Source organism: Suricata suricatta, chromosome 11 (genome assembly GCF_006229205.1).
Source record: "Suricata suricatta isolate VVHF042 chromosome 11, meerkat_22Aug2017_6uvM2_HiC, whole genome shotgun sequence".
NCBI lineage: Eukaryota > Metazoa > Chordata > Mammalia > Carnivora > Herpestidae > Suricata > Suricata suricatta.
In genome coordinates this window covers 102,834,604-102,853,150 of record NC_043710.1, presented here as the reverse complement: position 1 = coordinate 102,853,150, position 18,547 = coordinate 102,834,604, and the positions used below count along the sequence as shown (strand labels likewise).

The window sequence follows — 18,547 nt, the reverse complement described above, 5'->3', positions numbered from 1 at the left end:
CTGAGCTGTCAGCACAGAGCCCGACGCAGGGCCTGAACCCACGAACTGCAAGATCGTGACCTGAGCTGAAGTCAGATGCTTAACTGACTGAGCCACCCAGGCATGCGCCCCTAGAAATCTTTTTAAAAATATAATTTATTGTCAAATTGGCTAACATACAGTGTATAAAATGTGCTCTTGTTTTTTGGCGTAGATTCCCATGGTTCATTGCTTACATACAACACCCAGTGCTCATCCCAACAAGTGCCCTCCTCAATGCCCATCACCCATTTTCCCCTCTCCCCTATCCCCCTCCCATCAACCCTCAGTTTTTTCTCTATATTTAAGAGTCTCTTATGGTTTGCTTCTCTCCCTCTCTGTATGTAACTATGTTTTTCCCCTTCCCTTCCCCCACGGTCTTCTGTTAAGTTTCTCAAGATCCACATATGAGTGAAAACATATATCTGTCCTTCTCTAACTGACTTATTTCACTTAGTATAATACCTCCCAGTCCCATCCACATTGCTGCAAATGGCAGGATTTCATTCTTTGTAATTGCCAAGTAGTATGCCATTGTATATATAAACCACAGTTTCTTTATCCATTCATCCACTGATGGACATTTGGACTCTTTCCATAAATTGGCTGTTGTTGAAAGCATTGCTATAAACATTGGGGTACATGTGCCCCTATGAATCAGCACTCCTGTATTCTTTCGATAAATTCCTAGTAGTACTAGCATTTAATTTTAATTCATCTAAATTCAGATGGTACCATTTCAAAATATTCTGTGCCATTTTCCCCACACAACTAATGAGGTGTTCCAAAAACTGTATTTTCACATATAGTCTGCCTCTCACACTTGGAAAAAGCACAAAATTCCTGTTGGAGCATATAATCTCAAGGTTTTTTGTTTGTTTGTTTGTTTGTTTGTTTGTTTTTTGCTCCGAAGATGCGCTCACCTCCTTTATCAAGGTCTGCCTTACGAAGTAGCCCCAGGAGGAACTGAGCTTCAGTCCTAAGCAGCACTCACATTGACTGTCGCCTCCGTCTGCCTCGTCTCACTCTGCTGTGACATCAACATAGGAACCAGGAGACTAAGTGGGTGAGCTGAAAGGACCGGGCATCACTAGGACAACGATCTTCCTCCTGTGGTGCCGGGACGTGGGGGAAAGTGCAAGCCGGTCCAGGTTGCCGGAACCGCTCCTACCACTGCTGGCTTGTCATTCTCTGTGCCCGGGAGGAGAGGCAAAGGGTCCAAGCAAACCGCTTTCTGCATATCTCTGCCATGCTGCCTGATTTCTGAAATTCTACCAGACCTCATCAGTCCAATATTAAGAATAATGGTAGAGACTTCCCTCACCAGCTAAAAGCTACCCAAATATCTATCTACAACAGTCATAATAACAAAATTAAACTTTTATTATGTGCCACACCCTATACCAAGTACTTACATACGTTAGCTCATTTGATGCCCATAATTAGTTGGGATTTTTTATTAACCCCATTTTATAGATGAAGAAAGGGAGGTCTAGAGGATAAGTAATTTGCTCCAGACTCTCTTGCTGTAAGTGGTGAAGCCAAAGTCCGGGTTATTAATCATAAGGCAATACTTTTATATGATGCTTTCAACACAAAAGGTACTCAGTAAATATCGGGGCACCTGCCTGGCTCAGTCGGCTAAGCAACTGACTCTTGATCTCAGCTCAGATCTTGATCTCACGGTTCGTGGGATTGAGCCCTGCATCAGGCTCTACACTGACAGCATGGAAGTGGTTTGGGACTCTCTCTCTCTCAAAATAAATAAATAAACTTTTAAGAAAAAAGGTACTCAGTAAATGTAGTTTGTTGAATGAATGAATAGAGGAAATACTGGCAAACTTGTTCATCACTTATATTAGTACAGATAATAACATGTTAGCCTAAGTAAGACTTTGAGCTTTAAATAGAACTGTCATGGGTATCTGGGTGGCTCAGTTGGTTAAGCATCGAACTTCCGCTCAGGTCATGATCTCACAGTTCGTGGGTTTGAGCCCCGCATCAGGCTCTGTGCTGACAGCTCAGAGCCTGGAGCCTGTTTCAGATTCTGGGTCTCCCACTCTCTCTGCCCCTCCCCTGCTCATGCTCTGTCTCTTTCTCTCAAAATAAGTAAACATTAAAAAAAATTTTTTTAATAGAACTGTCTTTGGGCAAAAATATTGACTGTGACTTCTGCCTGTGTAGAAGTAAAATGGGTGAAAACCACACCTATGTAAATTTAATACATCTATTGTGGGCAGTCATTAATGACTAAACAGAAGACGCAGGAAGGCAGTCTGAATAAACAAATTAATTAAAATTGTCAATGAAAATATTTTAAATGACCCTGAAATGATTTCTTAATCTTTTTTTGTTTTCACACATTAGCCAGTGTCTTGGCAGTACCGTATGTTTACAATTCCTAGTGCATTTATCTTCAGAGACGTCACCATAAATGTACACAAAAGGGCTCACATCTACGGCAAGGGCTACAAATGTGTCCTGGCTCCTAAACCGATCTGTCTCCAGACTTTTCTGCCAGTCTACACCCCTTAATCTTGCTTAGACAATGCATTCATCATGCTGTTCAAATGCTCATATGTTTTCAAATACTCCCTTTTCCCATCAGATATAAATTCCTCAGGCCCTGCTCTTGCGGCCATCCCGCAAACTGCCTTTGCTCAGGTTAGCGGGCTTCTCACCGTCTCCCACATTTCCAGGGCTCCTTTTCCCCTCCCGTGCCTTCATGTCTGTCCTTCGGTCTAGAACGTCCCCCTCCACTGCTGCTCAGATCTTTATCATGCCTACTTCCAGTTCTGCTTCCTCATGAAACTCCTGTGGCCACTTTTGGTTTTTCTTAAACTCAAGACAGATCTGATCTTCATCTGTCTGGACCCTCCTGTTCCAGATAACGCATAGTTCATTCTTCTTCTTTTTTCAGGTTTCTGGTCAAATATCACTGTATCTCTCTGGCCTTCTCTGACCACTCTATTTAACATAACAACACCCCCCCACCCAGGCACTCCCAACCCTCTTTTGCCTGATTTATTTTTATTTCTCTTCCTAGTATTCATCGCTGCCCTCTATATTCTATATTTACTTGTTCATTTGCTTATTGTTGGTCTCTCCCTACCCAGAATGTAGAGCAGGGAATTTTGTATGTTTTGTTACTGGCTTATCTCTAGAACCAAAAATATTTACTGGCACATAAGTAGATGCTCAATAAATGAATACTCCTCTTTTTATAACCCAAAGGTCATGCGTGCCTGGGTGGCTCAGTAAATTGAGTGTCCAGCTTCGGCTCAGGTCGTGATCTCATGGTTCGTGGGTTCGAGCCACACAGGCATCACTGCTGTCAGTGCAGAGCCCGCTTTAGTTCCTCTGTCCCTCTCTCTCACTGTCCCTACCCACTCACGCTCTTTTCTCTCAAAAATAAATAAATAGCTTTTAAAAGTCTATATAATTTAAAGGTCATCGTTATGAGAACAAAAGAAAATTCAACAATTAAATCTCCTTACAACTTTCAATTCGCTGAATAATATCTGAGACAGGCAGAGTGTGACACTCCTCAAGCAAGTGACGGCCGCCTTAATGTTGATATTTAAAAATGTTTTTATGTTTTTTATTTATTTTTGAGAGATAGAGAGAGACAGCGCGAGCAGGGGAGGGTCAGAGAGAGAGGGAGACACAGAATCTGAAGCAGGCTCCAGGCTCTGAGCTAGCTGTCAGCACAAAGCCTGATGTGGGGCTCGAACCCATGAAACGTGAGATCATGACCTGAGCCAAAGCCGGATGCTCAACTGACTGAGCCACCCAGGTGCGCCCCATTGTTGATATTTCATTAGAGACTAAAAGCAACCCCATCTTGACAACAGCCAGACCTCCAAGGTCCCATAGTCACTGCTTTCAGCAGACAGAAATCCCTTGGAAATTTACACTATCCCTACTCCTGCTCCCTCCACAAACTTAAAAATACATCATCTGTTGCACCTCACATTTACAGGCAGCTCTTTCTGCCCAACGGTCCTCTCCCTGTACTATAATAAAACACATTTTTTGGCACCAAAAAGGTCTCAAGACTTCTTTCTTAACCATTGCTCCCGGACCCAGACTTCACATTGTATCAATAGCTTGTTCTATATTATATCACTTAGCACTTAATTATAATTAATTTAGAAGTGTGAATCTTACAGTGCCTGGGTGGCTCAATTGGTTAAGTGTCAAGCTCTGCTCTGGGCTACATACTCTGTCTCTGTCTCTGCATCTCGTGAGATTCTCTCTCTCTCTCTGCCTCTTGCTCACTTGAGCTCTCTCTCTCTTCCTATCAAAAATAAATAAATAAATAGATTTATAAATTTATCTAAAAAAAAGAAGTGTGAATCTTTGTCTCTTTCAGTGTATTTCCAAGATAAATATAAATAATTCCTGGTACCCTTCATCAATGCATTTTTTTCATTAAACATTCACTAGATACATGTTGAGTGTCTATTATATGTTGTTATATGCCAGGTCCTATTTTTTTCGCAAAAAGTTCAGGAACTCACAGTTATGCATAAATACGTGAATACACACAGAGGCAAGAAGCAAGACTGAAAGAAAGAATAGTAAAAGGACTGAGAATCCAATATTAGTATGTGGGGACAGAGTGTACAGGGTGAGTGTGACAGACTGAGTGGGTAGAAAAAGGAGAAAAGAGACAGAATGGTAAGAGACTAGAGTAGGATGTTGCCAAAGTGATCACCAGATGCTAGTGCTTAATATAAACTTCACTTAAGCAGATATGCAAATATCGTCTCCATGAATTTTTTCAATTCATGTTTCAAAAGTTATCTGCTAGTAATCTGGTGGGTAAAAATTAGATTAGAACTAGCGACATCTGGTGGATATTTTGGAAGTGATCCTTGAATTTCTCTACACAAGCCCCCCTACCTCTGGACTGACACTTGTAATGAGTTAGGGTTCATAGCTACACTATCATGAAATCATCTTTCGGATTTCTACCAAGAAGCCTTCTGTCTCTCAGCTGATGACCTGCTGCCTTCGGGAGGATGTATATATAATTTGACACCAGGATTCTTCCTTTAAAAGGTAATGTATTACTTAAAACATTCACATTCTTTGACCTAGGGATTCAACTTCTGGAATTCTACCTTATGGAGAAAGAAAGTCTTAAATGAGGAAATCAATTCGTTATTTACAGTGGGTGAGGGGAATCTGAAAGTCCAACAAACAAAAATGGTCAAGAAAATTGGAATCATTATAATATAGACCAAACATTTGTAACCATATTAAAACAAGTATTGTAATAATTTCATATTAACAAACATTAGATTAAAAAAAGCAAAAGTCTGGGGCACCTGGGTGGCTCAGTCGGTTAGACATCTGACTTCAGCTCAGGTCATGATCTCAAGGTTTGTGAGTTTGAGCCTCACGTCAGGTACTGTGCTGACGGCTCAGAGCCTGGAGCCTGCTTCCAATTCTGTGTCTCTCTCTCCCTCTCACTCTGCCCCTCCCCTGCTCATGCTCTGTCTCTGTCTCTCTCAAGAATAAATAAACATTTAAAAAAACTTTTTAAAGCAAAAGTCAAAAACTGGGTGCATAGTTTGATCTTAAATATGTAAGTCATATACACATAAAAAGGATAGAAGAAAATACTACATTCTAAAATATGAACAGTGATAGCTTCTGGATAGAAGCATTATGGGTTTTTTTTTTAAATCATGGTTTGCAATATTTCTTATATGCTCTGTAATTAACATAAATCATTTCTATAGTGAACATTATTTAAATCTTTTAAACAATGCATATATTCGGACTAGTTGCTAGAATTTTTCAACCTCTTCCTGATTTTATTAATAATGAACCAAGGGAGCTAGATTTTACAAGAAGGGGAAGCAAGAAAAAAAAAGCAAATTTATGACAGTTTTGTTCCAGGATCTGAGTCCTGATGGAGAAATTCCCCAGTTGCAGAACTGCACTAAAATTCCATTAATGTCATCACACCAGAAACTTACAGAGGGCTCTGCGGGCAGCAGGGAGTTACAGAGTCTCCTAACCGCTCGAGTCCCCATCTTCAGAGTCCCTAGAAAAGCCAGATCAGGGCCACCTTAAAATAGGAAGAGGGAGAATGTGCACAAACACAGAACAAGGAAAAAAAAATTCCAAAGATAAACCAATCTATTACGGTCAGGCTTCTGCTCCAAATTTACCAACATACGCCGTCTATAAGTTTCAGAAATAGTACCCTGATTAGCAGGAAATCCAGCCAAAGATACTATAATCACAACAGGGCTATCCCAAGGGCATTTTAAAAACTAGCCACTTACTTCGGTTTAATAATAATAAAGTAAAGAGCAATGCTTCCCTATCAGTCAAGCAAGGATCCACTTTCCCTCCTCCCTACATTTATCAGTCAATGATCATAGGAAGGATTCTGAAGACAATCAGGACAAATACTGGGAGGAAATACTTCCATTCATCCTCAGGAATTCCGTTTTAACCTAGACAGGCCACGTTTACATTTTAAGGCAGAAATGTTTTACACAGTACTTTAAGTTTACAAAGTGTTATCACCTTTCATATTTGACCGTCATGGTAAATAACCGTTGGAAATAAAGTTCACTTTATTAACCCCCAACTAATAGTAACAGGCTGGGGAGTTGCTCTGCCAATTAGTGATGGAGTGAGTTTTCTAGTAAGCTCTTCTGAATCCACTTGCACTAGGTCTGTGCCAGAGAACAGGCTGGGAAAGTGATAATGATGATAACGGCAGTCGATATTTGACTACTTACTATGTACTGTTCCAAGTATCATTTACCAACTATTTCATGCTGTGATTCCATTTTCAGTACCCTGTCGGTCTTAAGGAATCATCCCTCTCAGGGATCAACTGAGGGGCACTGGTATTTGGGGAGGATGGCGTACAGACTGAAAGGGGATGTGCGTTACTACTTTCGTCTCCAAGCTCTGAAAGTCTGAATCAGGAACTGCATCCTAAGACCCCGTAAGGCTCAGAGCCGGTTCAGAACCTGAAACTTCCGCCTCCTTCTTTTCAACACCTCCCCCCCACCCCCGCCTCCGTTACGCCCCTCCTGCCCCCCCCTTCCTATCTCACCTGTCCGAGTGTCCTCATTTCTGATCTGGACGCTCAACCAGTGGTATTATGTTTCCCACCTTTTAGCACCTACCTCTTAATTCATCGGTACGTCTGGTCCAGCATCTCTGTCCCCAGCTCTTCTGAGCACGGCCTCCTACTGCTGCAGCGCCGCCGCCGCCGCCGCCGCCGCCGCGTTCCCGCTGCCATGGTGACGCGGAGGCCGGGCCGACTTAGTCCCGCCCACCTCCGGCCGGCGCGAGCCAGCCCCGGCTTATCTGGGCCCGGCTCCCGGTCTGCCCGGCCCCGCCTCCTAACGGTCCAGACCACAACCACGCGGGCCTTGGCCCCGCCCCCTGCCTTCCCGACAGGGCGAGACAGCCCCGCCTCCTGATCGCCAGGGTCCCGCCCAGGGAGTGCCCGCCTTCCGCAGAGGAGAGCCCGCCCCCTGGGCGTGCAAACTCGTCCCCGCTCCGTCCCAGCCAGGGCCTGGGCTGTAGGGGCGAAGTGTCTGATTTCCCCACCGTCCTTACGCTAAGCGAGACCTGTTGCACTCACGTGGAGCCCGCAGACCCCCACCTCGCAAAATGCACCAGGCACGTTTCTTATGCGATTTATTGGTCCTAGCGACTCTCCACCTGCGAGAGCCAACAGTCCAGCCAAAGGGGAGTTTCTGGGCCTTGCAGTGCTGTCAGTGACTTGAAATTCGGGTAACCAGTGGTCAGGGAATCGCTGCCTCCTTGCCTCACCTCTGCCCTCGTTTGTCTTTTTAGGTTCTGGAACCTTTGACCCAACCATTGAGGGAATTGCCCAAGCCACCCCGGGGGGGGGGGGGGGGGCTGTGTATGAGAATTCAGAATGCTTTACCAGAGCTTTGGATTTAAGGTGTGTAAAAGAGACACCATTAAATTAAGCCCAACAAAATCAGCTTAAATGCTGGGGTAACCTGTTCTTCCTGCGCTTTTCTTGAAAGCAAGAGCAAAGGTAGGGGTCAAAAACTTTGGCATGCTTCTCTTAGCCCCTCCTTTTGTGGAACTCCCGCCCCCACCCCCGCGGGGCCCCACGCCCCAACCAACCCAAATACAACTCCAAGTTCACAGTGGCAAATTGAAGGTAGGCCTAAAGGAGAGAGCAAGACTGGAGGCAGTCACTGGGGTTCTGGAGTTCTTTAAGTTTAAAACGCGGCACCCATCCCTTGGCTACCAGCCGATTCCCCAAAGCAGCGCCTCCCCACATGAATGGTGGTGCAATGAGAAACAGGTCCATCCTCCCCCAGGCTCACACCAAGGTGCCTTTCTTGCTGTCATATCGGGGTGTGGCCTGGGGAAAGCAAAGGGTTGCATACTCTGTGGCATTTTCTAACTGCAGATGCTTCACCTCCTGAGCAGAGCGGGGCTGGGTGCAGCTGTACACTTGAATGTCTGCATAATGCAAGCTGCTCTCCTGCGACTCGAGGTCTCCACTCCTCTCCTGAGACGCAGGCTTCTCTAACACCTGCTCATATGTGTGTCCTGTTGTGTCGCGGGCCTGCAAGACATTGACAGCCATAAGGGAGGTACTTGGCTTGCTTGTGCCCCTCACCTACAAAGCAGGGTCAGCTGTAATGCTGTCCCTTCTCTTGTTCCTTTATGGGGCAGAACCAGCAAGTTCTGGTTCAAGATGACCCAGATGCTTCCCAGGGTGATAAAGCGGGAACCTCGGATCCATGTCTGAACAGCCCCCTGGAAGGGACAGAGGCCTGTCATTACCTTGGTGCCATTCTGCTGCTGCTGCTGCTGCTGCTGCTGCTGCTTCAGTGTCTGTCTTGCTTGGCTTCCTGAGAGGCAGAAATCCAACTTAAATCCATTATCTCTTCTTCCTTGCCCCTACTGAGCTTGCCCTCTTTGAATCTCTATTAAACTAGCATAGCGGGTTTCTAACTAGTCTCCCAGCCTCTGGGTTCACCCCTTTCACTGCTACCATCCCCACACCCAGGCCTCTTTCACTCTGCTCCTCATATCTTCCATCCTCAGTTTTCACCTGCCCCTAACTCAGTTCAACAAACATATGCCGCGAGCCCGTGATATGCCAGGCTCTGTGCACATTCTGGGCATTGAAGGACACAGGCTACTTTCTCTGCCTCAGGGAGCTTACTGTCTACTGGAGGAGACAAAGAACTAGACTGCTGCAGTGCTAAGTGGTAAGTGCTCAGGCACACCAAACAATTGGTCGCTTTCAATCAAGTCAGTTTCTCCTTCCTCCCTTCCTTTCTCCCTTCCATCCTTCTCCCTTCCTTCCCTCTACATGAGATCATTGTACTGCCTGATTGCCCTTTCCTCTTTGCTCCTCTTCCAGCCTGAGGATTTGCTGTAACAAACACCTTCAACACTGCTGTTTTCTCCCTTTCTCCCGTAGGAGGAGTGTGAGTCTATTACGGCACTAGTAGCCTACACTGCAGTTACTTGTTTACGTGTAAACAAGTCTCTCAGACTTCACTTTCAGCTCTTCTTGTGCCCCTCTGCCTCCTTGGGACCCAGCAGAGCGCCTCACATACACTATAAGTGCTCAGTTAATTTTTGCCTGGTGAATGAAAGAATGAACACCAACTTTGCCACACTAAGATAACAGAAAGAAGGAGTCCCAGAGTTTCAGAGCTGGTCTGGGACCCAGTACCCGAAAGATTTCCTCCGCTGTCCTGTCTCCCTTTCTCCCTTCCGAGGGTTCTACTCCTCTTCTTCGTTCTTTTTTTTTTAATGTTTTTATTTATTTTTGATACAGAGAGAGACAGAGCATGAGAGGGGGAGGGGCAGAGAGAGAAGGAGACACAGAACAGGAAGCAGGCTCTAGGCTCTGAGCTAGCTGTCAGCACAGAGCCTGATGCGGGGCTCGAACCCACGAACGTGAGATCTGACCTGAGCCGAAACTGGAGGTTTAACCAACTGAGCCACCCAGGTGCCCCTCCTCTTCTTCATTCTTATGCCCTTTCCAAAGACACTAGTTCTAGGACTTCCTCTTCTCTAATTTGACCACTCCGAGCCCCGCCCCCAACGCCCAGTTACCCATTTTCTTTTTCCTCTGGGAAGTTGATGGGCAGCTCCTGGAAGGGAAACACAGATCACCTAAGTGTAAGAGTCCTGGCCTCCATCTTTCTACCTCCATTGTTTTGTGGCCTCCTTAACAGTCTGGAATGACCTTCCCTCCCCTCCCTCTAACAAAGATTCACCCTGAGGCAGCCCGAAAGCATTTATCAAGGATACCACATCTCTCTCCCTCAAGGATGGTTCTGGAAGGTGGAGTGGTACAACTGACATAACCAAACCCGAAATACAGCCTCCGGCAATCAGGCGCAACACGCCAAAGATATAGTTGGGTTGAGGGCTATTCTGGGATTGTCTACAGGCTAATCCCAGCAGAGGGCAAGGGAAACCCGCCAAAACCTAGGATATTCCTGGATTCAGAGACCCTCTTGCTACTGCACTCAGTGTTACATTTTTTTTTTTCAAGGTCTCTGCTAGTGAGTTCCAGAAGCTGCTGCAACCAGAGTTAACTAGTTGGGACCCCTCCCAGCCCTTTTCTCACAGGCACTCTACCTCCCTGGTTCCCTGTCCTTGTTTTTAATTAACAGAGAAAGTGAGAGATATTTAACCTTTAACGTCCACAGCACAGGGAGCTCTGGATTTGGTGAGTGACTCAGCTCCCCTTGCCCTTGAGGCAGGATGGACTCCTTTCGGAGCCCCTGGGGTCCCTGGTGGAGCCAGGGTGTCTCCGTGATTGTCAACTGTTTGAACGCCAGAGAAAAACACTTGTCTGAGGAAATAGGCTGAATAGTTTGAGGCTTACTCCGGATGCCTTTTCTTGCTAGTACATTTCCAACTCTCACCAGAGCCAACCCTATCTGTTCTGACCTCTGTCTCCCCAAGGAAATTTCCTTCTTTTGCAAACTAGAGAGAGAGAGAGAGAGAGAGAGAGAGAGAGAAAGAGAGAGAGGGAAGCTTATAAATCATGTCCATTTTACTGCTGTGGAAAAATCACGATTTTCCCACACATGTATGACAGAGGTTTCTGTTTTGGTGTGACTTTGGTTTTAATGCAGCTTGCTGAGTTGAAAGCAGATAGAGTCACCATCTGAACTTTGCAGGTGGTTTGGAAGAAAAAGCCTTGAAACCACTTCTAGGTCTTTCTACTTCTATTTTCTACTTCTGCCACTCCAGCTGTTCCTTTTTTTTTTTTTTAATTTATTTTATTTTATTTTATTTTTACCTCTGCCTGGTCAGAGCCTTATCCTGACCTCGCATTCTTTGCCTTTGTTGCTAATTTTCTCCTACTTACTTCTACTTAAATGGATGAAGAGAATATAAATTCTAAAGTAACAGATTTGGGCGACCCAGTTTTAGTGAATGGAACCTGTTCCCAAGTTGGATACTGTCTAATGCCTGGACACAACCTAAATGGAATATTCAGTTAGACGCATCGTTGATAGGATTTTATTTTTAGCTCAGAATTCAGGAAACGACATGGGCCCTCTGGGGTCCCCAGCTGTGCCCAGATTGGTAGTATGAAAACAAAATGGCTCAATTTTCTGAGAATGCAATTGACAAGAAGTATAAGGAGGCTTAAACCTAAAATGTGTACCCTCTGATGTAGCAAATCCATATCCTAAGAAATAATCAGGTGCAAATACGCATGCTCATTGTAGCAATATTTACAATTACAAAAAAATAATAGGAAATACCCTAGATGTCCAACATTGGGAAATGACTACATAAATGGCATCGTCTATAAATGGGACATGATACATTCATTTAAGAAAGATGTGCAAGAGGGCAACTGGGTGGCTCAGTTGGTGAAGCGTCCGCATCAGGCTCTGTGCTGACAACTCAAAGCCTGGAACCTGCTTCAGATTCTGTGTCTTCCTCTCTCTCTGCCCCTCCTCTATTCATGTTCTGTCTCTCAAAAATAAATAAAGGTTAAAAGTTAAAAAAAATAATAATAATGATAAATTTAAAATAAGAATCTTTTTAGTTGTCATACTTTCAGCCTCTGTAAGTTTATTGAGATAATGAGAAACAGAGGGAAACAATATTTATCTACCTAAAATATCTACTAATATTTTAAGAGGAAAAAATATATTTCGGTTCGAATATCCAGGTAGGGTTTCTAGAGTCGGGCTGATGGTATCAGACTAGCTGTGTGGCCTTCAGCAACTTTTTAGCTTCATCAGGTTTTCATTTTCTTATTAATAAAATGAGGATAATAATAGAACCTAGACACCATGGATTGTCATAAGAATTATATAAAATAGGGGCGCCTGGGTGGCTCAGTCAGTTGAGCACCCGACGTCGGCTCAGGTCATGATCTCGCCCCACGTCGAAGCCTGGGGGCCGCTTCGGATTCTGTGTCTCCCTCTCTCTGACCCTCCCCTGTCTCACGCTCTCACTCTCTCTCTCTCAAAAATAAATAAAACATTAAAAAAAGAATTATAATGTAATTGTAATGTAAAATGCTCTGCTAGGTGCCTGATGTACAACGAGCATCAGTAAATGCTGACTGCTGTAATTACCACCATCAGAGGAAAAAATAACCAAAAATGAAGACTATGAAACCTTGGAACAAAGGAAGGGAAAGAAGTTGTTACACTCTTTTCTGTAGAAATTCTTATATGTTCCTAAATGTACTGTGTCTATGAGACATCTCAGAGTTTAAAAAGTATTTTTTCCCCCTCAATCCTGATAAAATTCTGGGAAACGTATCATTGTGTCCATCTTACAGACAGGTCAGCTAAGGCCCTACAACTTTGGTATCTTACTCAAGAAGGCAGGGGCCAAATTTCCTATTATTACTATGTGCTCTGCATCTGTCATTATACCGGGTACATATAGGGATTCAATATAATATTTGATAAAGGAATGAGGAGTAAGAACAGAACTCGAATCCAATGTACAGATCCCAAATCATATGCGCTTTTCAGTGTACCTTATCTATTTCTCTAAATACAACGATGATCTTTTTTTTTTTTCTTTTACAAGCAAGACATCCTCAAGACTGACCGGGCATAGAATGTATATAACTAAGGAAACAGTGAAGAGGGTAAAACCAGGTCCAGGAGTTTAGAGTGGCTACAACTCTGGGAAAGAACAGTAAGACAGTGTGAGTAATTTACTGTGAGGCCTTCACATGTCCTCTGCTCTCCCCACCTATGATCTAAACAACATTGGTCCCGGGCGCCGGTTAAGCATCCGACTTCGGCTCAGGTCATGATCTCACGGTTTGTGGGTTCGAGCTCCGCTTCGGGCTCTGGCTGACAGCTAGCTTGGAGCGTGGAGCCTGTCTTTGGATTCTGTGTCTGCCCCTCTCTCTGACCCTCCCCTGCTCACACTGTCTCTCTCTCCCTCTCTCTCTCAAAAATAAATAAAACATTAAAATTTTAAAAAAGTAAAACTAAACAACATAGGTCCCACTGTCTATATTGTACACCTGAGGGAAAAGAGAAGTTACGGGAGTTGCCTGAGGTCACACAACTAAGTGTGAAAGCTATATTCAAATATTTCATGGATATTCTCTCTCTCTCCACTTCTACCCTTTTAAATTTTTTTTAATGCTTTTTATTTATTTTTTGAGAGACAGAGAGAGACAGTGCAAGCAGGGGAGGGTCAGAGAGAGAGGGAGACACAGAATCCGAAACAGGCTCCAGGCTCTGAGCTAGCCGCCAGCACAGAGCCCGACACGGGACTCGAACCCACGAACCATGAGATCTGACCTGAGCCAAAGCCGGTCGCTTAACTGACTGAGCCACCCAGGCGACCCCACTTCTACCCTTTTAAACAACAGTTCTCCAAAGTTGATTTGCTTCATTTGGAAGGGCAGAATTATGTAGTGGTTAAAAGTAAGTATGGGCTCTGATTTCAAATAGACCTGGATTGGAATGTTGGTTTATTTGCTCACTAGCCATGTGACCCGGGACAAGTCAACTTCTCTGAGCCTCCGCTTCTCAGCTGTGAAAACAGGAGTAAGGCCACCTCCCCTCAGAACCTCGTGGGGAAGAGTAAACGAGATTGTTTGAAAAGTGCCTAGAACATAGTAAGCTCGCCGATGCGATGATGAATTCGCATCCTCATCTGGGGAAGAGAGGAAGGGAGAGAGAGAGAAGGAGAGGAAGAGACGGACAGAGAGAAACTGTGCCAGTTCACCGTTCCGGTCCTGCTCTGGCCCATTCTGCCGTCAGCAGGCGTGGCTGTGTTTTCTGAAAGAAGTGAGCACAGAAAGGGGTAATGCTCTGGTGCTGGCACCCGGGGGTGTGCCAGGCAGAGGGAGGTGGCTGTGGGAGGTTGGTAGAGAACTATCTGCCAGCTTTCTCTTATTCTCCGGGCCTCCATGTCCACTAGCAGGATGTTACCCTCCACCCCCTGCCCCTACTCACCAGCGTCCCCCGCAGCAGAGCTGGTTTCCCATGGTGCTCCGTCGCCTCCGAGGGAGCCCAGCTGTTTTTCTACATAAAGAGGCTTGTGCATTTCCTGGTTCCTGGTTTAGCTTTCAGTAATAGCTCCCAGGGAGCCTGGAGCCTCTGTCAGTGTCAGATTTCAACCTAGCAGGTTGGACTTTGGAAGCCACCTGCTGGAAGGATTCCCAGGTGACCGTTCCCAGCCAAGTGGTACAGGAGCACACGTGGGCGCCAGGTGAGAGCCATCTCACCTTCGGGATTCGGAGCTGCTTTGAAGAAGTCATGAACTTTGAGCGTCAACCTTCAGTGAAAAGAAACCTGAGGGGCGCCTGGGTGGCTCAGTCGGTTCGGCGTCCAGCTTCGGCTCAGGTCATGATCTCACGGTTCGGTTCGTGGGTTCGAGCCCCGCGTCGGGCTCTGTGCTGACAGCTAGCTCAGAGCCTGGAGCCTGCTTTGGAATCTGTGTCTCCCTCTCTCTCTGACCCTCCCCTGCTCGCGTTGTCTCTCCCTGTCTCTCAAAAATAAATAAATAAACAAATAAATAAATAAATAAATAAATAAGAAAGAAAGAAAAGAAACCTGAGATAGCAAAGGGCTCTGGGTTTCCTTAGGAAACGTTTCTCTCTACATCACGCTGTCATTGAAATACATCGTCTATAATGGAGTCAAGAGTCTTACCTTGTGTTTCCTCAGCACTACTCAGGTTTAATGGAGTTTCACTTGCGAAGTAATCAGTATCAGTTTCTTATTATCCCTGTCCAGAATACTGGAGTCTCTTGGAACTTCTAACTTAGGGAAATGGAGTCGTTTCACATCCTCCCTTGCATTTGGAATTGATGTGGGCAGATCACTTTTTTCTACGATGGTGCGAGAGGAGGACTCAACTCATTACCTAATCCCCTTGCTGGTCGAAAATCAGATGGTTCTGTGACTGGAATGGCCTCTCAGCACTTCTTGACCATTCACTTCCTCATGCTCAGTGCAGAATTACAGAATCTCTACTTCCACCTCAACTCACCCTCTCCCTCCCTTCAGTGACCCAAAGTTAGACTCATTCCACACTCAACAGCAAACAGGATGCAGAGAGCAAATTCCTCCACAGTAAATACAGGCTCTGGGAGAATTTGTGAAACGGGGTTCCCACCCCCACATTGCCCGGATGCCCTGTTATTTTTGTGCCCCATATGGATGTTCAGGACCCACCACTCAGCCCGCTGCCCCACAGAGAGTATGCCGGACACTTCCTTCCTCCCCATCCTTTTTCCTTACGAGAAATGGGCATCATGAGAGCGATAGTTGTCTAGGATTTCGGTGAAGATTATGTAAGATAATGTATACAGAGTTCTAGTCCACGGCCTGGCACACGGGAAGCTTTCAGTAAGTCCTACCTATTGTCATCCCTTCTTCTCAGCTAATTGCCAGATGGCAAAGCATCTCACGTCATCGTCTTGTGTGGGGGCATTGCACCAGCCTCTTACTTCATGGCGATGCTTCTCCCCAGCAACCCCTTCAATGCGCCTTCAGTAACTGTATTCTTCTCATCCTGATCCCCAAACTTCTTGGCCTGGCACTCAAAGCCCTCCACAATCTGGTCCCTCTTTAGCCACTTTCTTTAACTTCAAGGAAATTTTGAAAGGAAAACACCAAAGAGACTTTATGACTAGAAACTCCAGAGGAACCAACAGTGTCTTATGGTACCCAAAAACCTTAAGCAGTATTAATAGAAGCCTACGGTGCTAAACAAGCATATTGATTATTCCACTGAAGTCTGTACCTGTCAGTCCGTGGCCAGAATAATCATTTTAATCCACATGTTGAATCGCACGTTACACTGCCAAAAGGCAGGGTGTTCTACAGAAAGTTGTCTAGGTGATAAATGGTCTGGAATCCTGGGAGCACCTGGCTGCCTCAGTCAGAGGAACCTGTGACTCTTGATCTTGGGGTTGTGAGTTTGAGTTCCAAGTTAGGTGTGGATATTGTATAAATAAATAAATAAACTTTATTTAAAAGAAACTTTAAAAAAGTTATATAAGATATGGTTAAAAGAAGTAGGCATGTTTACTTGGGAAAGGGAAACTTTAAGAGGACAGGATAGTTATTTCAAAACATCTGAAAGGGGCTTCCAAGTGAAAGAAAGATTGCATCGATTTTCTGGACATAACCAGACCAATAAGCAGAAGTTTCTGAAATGAAATCTCTGGGCCAATAGAAGGAAGAATTTATTAGAAGTATGTCAAAAAAAAAAAAAAAAAAAAGAAGAAGAAGAAGTATGTCCAAAGAGTTCTGATGAAGAACTCAAAAAAGAAAGTACAAAGTTCCAAGTTCCTCATCACTTAAAATGTCCTAGAGAGGGGGGTGCCTGGGTGACTCAGTTGGTAAGGAAGGCAGCAGACTCCGGCTCAGTTCACAATCTCTCAGTACATGATTTCAAGCCTCTCCTTGGACTCTCTGCTGTCAGTGCAGAGCCCACTGAGGAGTCTCTGTACCCCCTTTCTCTCTGCCCCTCCCCCGCTCTTGGCTCTGTCTTAAAAATGAATGAAAACTTTTCATAAATGTCCCAGAAGATGTTGACTAATAGTCATAAAAGAGTTTGAATGGTGTGGGGATTTGGACTACATCAGAGGGTTCAAATTTTTTTTCTAGCTAAGGAACCCTCTCTTTTATTTTTTTATAATTTTTTAAATGTTTATTTTTGAGAGAGAGGGAGACACAGAACCCAAAGCAGTCTCCAGGCTCTGTGCTGTCAGCACAGAGCCAATACAAGGCTCGAACCCACAAACCGTGGGTTCAGCTAAGTCACTGCTCAACCATCTGAGCCATCCAGGCACCCCAGGAACCTCTCTCTTAAATAAAACTCACATCAAAATAACAATTACAGAATAGATCAATGTGAAGTCATTTGGCTGAAGTCCAAATAGAATCCTTTCTAATCTTTTTTTCTTCTCAACCAAATGGAAGTTTCCCCAGAATAGACAATAAACGAGCATAGTTTTTAAATTTTATAATGAACATCCTCCATAGTATATTATCTGGGGATTGATAAATACTTGTTGAATGAATGGATGAACCAATGAAAATATCAATAGTTATTTCTCTGAGGCATGCTTTCATTTTTGACAGATGGTAATCTTTTAACCAAGAATTGAATTCTTTGAGTGACGGATTACCTTGGGAATCCACAGATGCCTAAGAAGGGGTACATGGATGGATCTCAAGAGATGTGTGAACCTATTCAAATTGTAAGGCAAATTTGAGAGCATGTGTATTTTTTTTCTGATGAGAGGATCTATTGCTTTTGCTAGATTTTTCAACTGGGTCTGTAACCGAAAAAAGCTCATAATCAACCACTTTAATGGAAGAATTTCAGGTGTCCCCTACAACCCGGTAAGACATATTCTGGGAACGTGGAGGGGGAGGGGGCTCATCTGGACACTCCTTGAGTCATACACATGCATGAACTACAGAGAGTGATTGGGAAGTCAGGCACCCCCACTTTACTGCACACACTATATCCTTCGTATTAAGACCCTGCATCCAAAGGAAGGTTCTCTGGCCATCACCACCGCACAAATAACACTAGACCCCGTGCATTTGGTCTTGGATTGGGTGGGTGAAGCAGTGACTCCTCTCTTGCGGATGTTCCAAGACTAGAAACAAGCGGCCTCCCCTGTGCAGAGGTTACGGAGACTCTGGTTTGCTGACAGTGGCCGAGGTCCTGTGTCCGCACCCTGCGTGCGCATACTCCATCGCTCAGAATTAGACACCGTTTTCAGTGGACAGACCTTACTATGGGAAAACAGGGCTTTGGGCAACTCTCTCCAGCCTCAAACTGTTTTCCCAACCCCTACCCAACACAGGCCAGACAGGCTGGAGACCCTTGTTTTTGTGTCTCTAATCACCAGCTCAGACAGTGCCCTCTGGGCTGTTTGGATGGCATATCCCTCTGCCCTCCCAGGATCACTCTCTCTTTTGTTGCATTGTGAGAAAATTATGGCGAGGAATTTGATCTGGAGCCAGCGTCAGCTTCCGGGTATGATCTC

The 18,547-nt window shown here is 44.8% G+C and overlaps 1 protein-coding gene across 3 annotated transcripts; it reads right to left on the bottom strand.

The window, feature by feature from the left end:
• Positions 1-7,687: 7,687 nt before the first annotated feature.
• Positions 7,688-15,356, bottom strand: C11H11orf52 (chromosome 11 C11orf52 homolog). 3 transcript variants are annotated; one of them, XM_029956102.1, is made up of 4 exons: positions 15,186-15,356; positions 10,129-10,166; positions 8,839-8,906; positions 7,688-8,617 (listed from the first exon to the last, which is right to left on the bottom strand). In XM_029956102.1, exons 2-4 carry the CDS (start codon positions 10,130-10,132, stop codon positions 8,369-8,371), a joined length of 321 nt encoding a protein of 106 aa, XP_029811962.1. In that variant the 5' UTR covers positions 10,133-10,166; positions 15,186-15,356; the 3' UTR covers positions 7,688-8,368. The 3 variants fall into 3 exon arrangements, with proteins under 3 accessions (XP_029811962.1, XP_029811961.1, XP_029811960.1); XM_029956101.1 differs by lacking the exon at positions 15,186-15,356 and adding an exon at positions 14,487-14,849; XM_029956100.1 differs by lacking the exons at positions 10,129-10,166; positions 15,186-15,356 and adding an exon at positions 14,487-14,852.
• Positions 15,357-18,547: the final 3,191 nt, after the last annotated feature.